This window comes from Amblyomma maculatum, chromosome 3 (assembly GCF_055883805.1).
Source record: "Amblyomma maculatum isolate TAMU_Amacu chromosome 3, ASM5588380v1, whole genome shotgun sequence".
Taxonomy (NCBI): domain Eukaryota; kingdom Metazoa; phylum Arthropoda; class Arachnida; order Ixodida; family Ixodidae; genus Amblyomma; species Amblyomma maculatum.
Window position 1 is genome coordinate 57,047,477 of NC_139346.1, and position 7,600 is coordinate 57,055,076.

The window sequence follows — 7,600 nt, forward strand, 5'->3', positions numbered from 1 at the left end:
TTTAGCGCACAGCAGACCAATGCCGCCGTCCCCAAACACAGGGGTAGTTTTCTATAGAGGCCACTATGATGGCTTGCCCACTTCTGTATCGCGATGTGTGTCGCACTAAGGATAGAGGCAACTACATGGTTGCAGGAACAAGAAGAACAAGAAGGGTTTATTAGCACGCTCTTTTATAGGCAATGGAGGGAGGCGATGCAGTAGCAGTGCTAAGCGTACAGTTTGCGGTAGCACTGATAAGACTGCGCTGACACGATAAGGCAGACAGCACATGCCCGATACATCCTCCGAGGGGTAATGAAAACAACAAATGTTCAAGCTATTTGATTAAAAGCAGCGTCGTACTGAAGACGTTGCGGTGGCTTCTCTGTACGTGCCGACCTCCTTGGAACTGGTGTCGGTCCAGGCAAAGCTAGTGGAATATGGTTTCCAGAGCCTCCGAGCACCGGGCTGTCGGTGGCGGACTGTTGCCGAGGAGAGTCAGCAGATGTTCGTATTGTGGCACCAGGCGAGATATTTCGAGCAGATTGTCCGGGGTTATCTGGTTCACGCTCGGACGAACCGCTGTCGTCGTCCCTAGTGTCTGCTGCACACTTCTCACGGGTTTGCAGAAGATGCCGCCTGTTGCGCCTAAACACCCGATGATCCTCTGTTCGCACTTTGTAGGACCTGGGAGCCGCAGTGCCAACGACAGTACCTTTCTTTGACCATGTCTTGTCGCGGATCCTCACGACAGAACCTTCAGCTAAAGGTGGCAGAGGCTTTCCGCCACTCTTCTGATGGTGCTTCTTGACCACAGTTGTCTGCACAGCGCCAAAATCTGGAAGATTAGCTCTCAAGCACCTGCCCTGAAGAAGTTCTCCAGGTGATCGGCCGTCCTCCAGTGGCGTACAGCGGTAGGCCAGTAGACCTAGCCAGAAGTCTTCCTGTGAATGTTCACATTTCTTCATGATCCGCTTTACCACCTGAACACCTTTCTCTGCAAGTCCGTTGGATTGCGGGTAGCGGGGGCTGGATGTGACGTGAGCGAAATCGTATGTTCTTGCAAAGGCTGCGAACTCGTGACTGGCAAATTGTGGCCCGTTATCGGTGCACACTTCAAGCGGTACGCCATACCTCGCGAACATGGCACTGAGTGCAGCGATTGCCGTCCTCGCAGTAGTGTCCACAAGTTTCTCGACTTCTGGAAAGTTAGAAAACGCGTCAAACGCCAGGATGTACGAGCTTCCCCCAGAAGAAAAAATATCAACACCAACGCGATACCACGCACATCGAGGGACTGGGCGCATCAGTAGTGGTTCCTGCGCTTGCTTGTAAGCAAATTCGCGACAAGTCGGGCAACCCTTGATCAATACACTGATGTCACTGCTGAGACCGGGCCAAAAAACAAGACGACGGGCTCTTTCTTTGCATTTCTGTAGTCCCAAATGCCCGGCATGAATTCTTGCTAAAATGACTCGCCGCATGCATTTTGGTATCACAACTTTCTTGCCTTTTAGCAATATACCATTTACGACGGAAAGCTCAGACGAAAATGGTTTAAGTTCCCCGTCGACATTCTTGCCAGTTGCCAGGCAAGAAATGACTGCCTGGAGGTAGTCATCGCGGGCAGTTTCATTTGCCAGCTGCTCACGTGTTGCATCCGTCACCATGTAGCCCAAGGCGGCAACTGCATGCACCTCCACGTCGTCAGTGGCACCAGTGGTGTCGTCTTGAGCAGCCGGAGGTGATCGTGACAGCATGTCTGCCAAAATGAGGTGCTTTCCTGGGACATACTGCAATACAAAGTCGTATTTCAGAAGTTTAAAAAAAAACCTTTGGAGGCGGGGGGGCATGTCACAAATTCCTTTTGCAGCTATAGATAGTAGAGGTTTATGATCTGTCTCAATGAAAATCTTCTGTACGTAAATGAACTGGTAAAACTTGTCGCAGCCAAAAGAAATGCTAAGCGCCTCTTTTTCAATCTGAGCATAACGCTGCTCAGCTTGCGTGAGCACACGAGATGCATAAGCAACTGGCCGCCATTGGCCGTTATGGCACTGCAAAAGGGCTGAGCCAACGCCATCTTTGGATGCGTCGCAAGTTATCTTAGATTCTTTTCGGGGATCAAAGATGGCTAACACGGGAGTCGTGCTTAAAATCTGTATGACACTTTTCCACTCCCTCATGTGGTTTTCAGTCCACTCGAACTCTGAGTGCGACTTGATAAGTGCTCGCAGCAGCGCGGTTCGCTCAGACAGGCGCGGAACGTATTTGCCAAAATAATTCAACACACCGAGCATGCGCTGAACATCGGATTTGTTCTTGGGCACTGGCGTTTGCAGCAAACTTTGCACAAGCTTTGGGTTTGGCGAGATGCCATTGCGTGTGATGATATCGCCTAGGAACTGCACTTCGGTGACGCAAAACTTGCATTTTTCTGCGTTGAACGTTAGGCCGGCTTTTTCAGCTGCTTTCATTACTGCAACTAGTCTCTGGTCATGCTCTTGTTTGGTTTCGCCCCACACCAAAATATCATCGATGTAAACGTGTACACCGGGAAGGCCATCGAAGACTTCACTCATCTGCTTTTGAAAAACTTCGGGAGCAGATGAGATACCGAAAGGCAGCCGGAGATAACGGTATCTTCCAAAGGGTGTAGAAAACGTGCATATTTTGGACGTCTTTTCGTCAAGTGGTATCTGGTGAAAACCCGAATTTGCGTCCAAACAGCTGAAATAGGCTGCGCCGGCCAATTCCCCTTCCATGTCCTCACGCTTTGGGAGCTGGTAGTGCTGCCGTTTTACGTGCTCGTTTATTTTCCTTGGGTCCATGCAAACCCTAAGTTTGCCATCCTTTTTCTTAACCAAAACCAATGGGCTTACCCAGTCTGTTGGGCCATCCTGTTTGACGATGACGCCTGCACGCTCCATTCTACGCAGCTCCTCCCGAAGTGGTTGTCGCAGGGACAGGGGAACCCGTCGGGCTGGTTGAACAACTGGAATCGCAGATGGTTGCATGACCATGCTGTACGGTTGCTTCAGGCAGTCTAGCCCCTGAAAGACATTTTTGAAATCCTTGAGCGCTTGGTACTCCGAAACATTTACAGTAGCCACCATGCGATGGACAAGTCCCAGAGCTTCGCTTGCATCCAGTCCCAGAATGGCTTGACGGCCGTTCTTTACAACAAAGAACTTCACGGTGGCGGAAGTGTTACCGATAGTTACTTCCTGTGTCGTTGTTCCGAAGTGAGTTATGACACCCCCCGTGTAAGCTCTCAGCACCGCACTTGTGGGCGTTAACTGCTGCGACTCCCTAGTCTTGCGGTACATAGAGAATGGTAACAGACTGGCCTGGGACCCGGTGTCTACTTTGAAGCAAATATTTCTTCCGGCAAGTTGTGCTTCCACTACCCAGTCTTTGCTGCTTCCTCTTTCAGTTCCTACTTCGAGAATGTCAAAGTCGTCACCGCTGCTGTCTTTACTAACTTGTTCAACTTTAGACATTCCTTCTCAGCAAACCGCGAAGTGGTGAAGTTTACGACATTCATGGCACTTTTTCCCATAGGCTGGGCACTGTCTGGGTCTATGCCGTCGGTTGCACTTTTTGCAACGGTACTGCTTCCTGCAGTCATCATCACTTTTGCTTCGCGATGGTGGCGCGTGCCTTGACACAGCATCGACCAGGTCGTCCGTGGCTTTCCAGACCTCGTTTCGTTGTGCGAGAGACTCTGCTACCTTGCAGAATTCTTCAGCTTTCAGCAACGTTAAAGACTTCTCTCGAAGCATTTTCCCACGCAGCTTTGAGTTATTCGTGCCAAACACGATCTGATCCCTGATTAGCGAATCACGCTGATCTCCGAAATTACATTGCGCGGCTTGCTTTTTGAGGTCCCGGACAAACTTCTCAAAAGGTTCTCCATCTGCCTGCTTCCTGGAGCGAAACACATAACGTTCGTGAACTTCGTTGCTCACCTCGGCACAGTAGGTCTCAAATTTTCCAACCAGCGTTGAGTAATCATCCTTGCTTTCGGCTGCCTCGAACTTGAACGTGTTGAACACGTCGAGCGCTTCATCGCCGGCTATGCTCAGCAGGAGTGCGGCTTTTGCAGAATCGCTGCGAGGTTGCTCCTTCGTTGCGGTCGCCTGCAGGAACAGGTCGAATTTCTGCTTGAAGCGTTTCCAATTCTCAGAGAGGTTGCCGGTCAGTTGCAAAGGTGGCGGGGCCTTTAGAAGTTCCATAGCTGTCGCAGGATCCCTCTTCTGACACCATGTATCGCGATGTGTGTCGCACTAAGGATAGAGGCAACTACATGGTTGCAGGAACAAGAAGAACAAGAAGGGTTTATTAGCACGCCCTTTTATAGGCAATGGAGGGAGGCGGGGCAGTAGCAGTGCTAAGCGTACAGTTTGCGGTAGCACTGATAAGACTGCGCTGACACGATAAGGCAGACAGCGCATGCCCGATACAACTTCCGTCCACATTGACATTATATGCTGCTCAGAACACGCCTAATGCCATGCTGCTCATCTGTTCCAGCAGCCTCTGTTCTCTACCACGATACATTAGAATTCGGTTTCTGACTTTTCCGACAGTGCATGATTTTTTTTAGTATTCCCATTTGAACCCGGCTTATTCTTCACGACCTGTTCTCGCACCTGAACTCTGCGCCCAGAAGTCCAAATTCTGTTCCAAATCCCTTCTGCAGACTAAAAACCACTTCCGCATATGGACGTAACGCAAGCATCGCAATCTACAGCCTTCTCATAGCTCGCCAGTCTGGATAACTTGCTCCCCATCTGAAGACAATCCAAGGACAGGCCAGTTTATCCTCCCTTTAACCTCTGCAGCACTCCACAAGGAATGGAGACAACCCAATTTTCGGTGCCTGAAGCTTCAACCCTGCAAACGTAACCTCACTGACCGCACATAATCTGAATGATAAGTAATCAGCTTAAGGCGTCAAGTGACGCGAGACTCACATGAGCAGGGTGACTTACAAAAAGTGATATCATCATGCTCTGTGACAAAGTCTCGTTCCAAGATTGCCATGCCAGAAATGGTGACGTCAACAAATCATGTGAGCCACGCGGCCCAGATGACGAACAAAGAATTGACAGTACTCAAGTCACGTGACAGAGTCCACTGACCACTTCCAAAAAGATGAAAGCACCACCGCACATGACCAAGATCACCTAAGAAACGTAGGACACCATCAAGTAACTTAATATTAACATGACAAAGATGACCTGCAAAATAAGATGAAGTGACGCGTCATGAAGGCACATGACTAAGATTAGTTTGGAAAGAAGATATTACCATGAATTCACGTGTGAACGTTTGCGTGACCAAAATGATTTCTAAAGAGAGATGTCAGTAAATCGCATGGCAGTTACACGAAGAGGATGTGATGCAAAATTATGATGTGTCTATCGTCGAAACAGCAGCAGCAACGTTCAGGCTTTCGCATTTCTCTTCACGTTTCTTCCGTGCTCTCAAAGTGTTTGGTCGTTCTTTCAAATGACACCCGCGTATTTGAAGAATCGGGAAAGCAGCGGAAGTGGCAAGCGATGGTCGTGAGTTGTCTATTGCCTCCATCCCTCTTCCTTGTTTTACCATAAATATTTTCTACTGGAATATAATAGCAATACTAATACCCGTTCTTCTTCCAAATAGTGTGTGATTTCTACAATGTAACACAATCAGAACCTCCTTTGCTTTACTTCTAGAATATAAATAGAGCTGGAAACTTATGTGTAGAAACCGGGACAAAGCTTTTTTTTCGTGCGCATGGTATTTAATTTAAAAAAAGGAAATGCGGGCTAGTCACTATTGCTTCATGATGAAAAACAGGGCCCAACCGATAACAAAGGCCAAATTAAGTACAGCTTGTGTTGTGTTACTTTACCTGCCATTTATGGTGGGTTTCCCTGTGTTTGTCATCAAGGGATGCTGGTTGTTTGAAGTAGGGTGCGTAGCACAGACGTAGGAATGAAGCGAGCATGGACACTTTAAAACACGATGTTGTAAAAGCGTCCCAACGAAGCTATCAGATAAATTTAGGGAAATTTCCGCTTTTGCATTGGAAACCAACTTAAGTACATTTTCTGCTGAAAGGTTCGTTTGGAAAGTTCCTCCCCATAATGTACATATCTTTTTTGTCAGGCAAGGCGAAAGCAGTAGTGCACAGCTGAGTTCGCGGACATCATGCATAATGCGAGTATGCTGTTATATCATTATTAGAAATAATTTAAATAGCTGCAAAACAGCCTCCACAGTCAGTGCACATGCCACCGGAATTGTTCAGACGAGGTGTTTTGAGTGTAAGTGATTGAATCTCCCATGCTAGACCTGAAGGACATCTGGCTCTGAAGATTTCACCTTGAAACCTCGGGCTATAACAGAAAACAATCAAACCATCTTCATTTTATAAGCTCTTCATTCTCTTCATTCAATATTCCCAGGCTAGCGCCGGTAATCGGCGCCTCTGCACGTTGCCGCGACTGGCTTTGGAAACCACACCCCAACGAATGAATCAGCGTCCCTGGACCAGGTGCGAGAGCACTATGCTAACTATGTAGCTGCTCCCACCTCCTCTAAAGCTTGAACACACGCTCTCGTTGCGCAGAAAATATATTCGAATCTTGGCACGCATCTTGTCTTTTAAAGTGTTAGTAGTACGATTTTGTGTTTCATTCTCTAACCATTATTTCAAATAAACTTTCTTCGTTGGCCCTCCTCCACTCCCCTCCTTTTCTGCCTCATATCTTAAGCTTCTAGTGTGCATTACAATGTAATCAGCAGGGAATCAGAAGAAGCAAGGATGTGGAAGAGAAAATGCACTGCGAACGCACAGTAATTGCCAAAAGTCTTCAGGCTAAAATCATTTAGTTTGGGCCTCCTAATAAAGTCATCGCGGCACCAAGCCAAGGGGCCTTGAAATGCAGCCAGAGCCTGCTCCATGTGCGCGTTGATTGCGGCGCATAGCTGAGTATTTAGAGGTTATTCCATTCACAACAAGTTAATGGTGTGTTTTGACCGGTATGTATATGTAGACTAGAAAAAGCAGCGGCTTGCGCAAAACTATGCACGCAGAAGTAAAAGCTAAAAGAGAAGTTTGCACGTGTATGCCCATATTTTTGAGCGACCCTTCCGGCACTGCCGAGCCTAATGGTGATATCTGGCAGGAAACTATATGTAGCTGGATTCATTGCGAAACACTTGCGAATCAACAGCGGCGCGTCTTTGAGGGCAGCCGCATCGGCGCGTCTATCCCAATGTCTAATTTTTGCGCAGAATAATGGAACGTGGCGGACATTCAGGAACTAGAAGCGGTCGGTTGCATGTTACGTACTTCGGTAGCGAATGGATGCTGAGAGGAACACCCTGAGTAATTCAATGCTTCTTAGCAAAATATCCGATAAACGTTTCGAAGGGAAAGCTAGTCTGCGCTAAGTAGAACAAGCCTTCGCGTGGGCTTCAATTTGATCTTCATTTCACCTTCAAAGCGCAGGAGAAAATGTTTGCTATGCAGTTCACGCGTTACCAAAAAAAAAAAGTGACGGATTCTGAGCTTTTTCTTTCCTTTAAGCGAACACACAATGTCTGCGAGGACTAACCA

The 7,600-nt window shown here is 47.9% G+C and overlaps 2 protein-coding genes across 2 annotated transcripts; both read right to left on the reverse strand.

Annotated features, from left to right (window-relative positions):
* Nucleotides 1-280: 280 nt before the first annotated feature.
* On the reverse strand, nt 281-1,843 carry LOC146194810 (uncharacterized). Its single transcript, XM_084597561.1, has 2 exons — nt 1,550-1,843; nt 281-934 (listed from the first exon to the last, which is right to left on the reverse strand). The coding sequence occupies exons 1-2, from the start codon at nt 1,833-1,835 to the stop codon at nt 315-317; spliced, it is 906 nt and encodes a 301-aa protein (XP_084453687.1). The 5' UTR covers nt 1,836-1,843; the 3' UTR covers nt 281-314.
* Nucleotides 1,844-3,412: 1,569 nt separating this feature from the next.
* On the reverse strand, nt 3,413-4,443 carry LOC146194811 (uncharacterized). Its single transcript, XM_084597560.1, has one exon. The coding sequence runs from the start codon at nt 4,218-4,220 to the stop codon at nt 3,492-3,494; it is 729 nt and encodes a 242-aa protein (XP_084453686.1). The 5' UTR covers nt 4,221-4,443; the 3' UTR covers nt 3,413-3,491.
* Between the last annotated feature and the right edge of the window lie 3,157 nt (nt 4,444-7,600).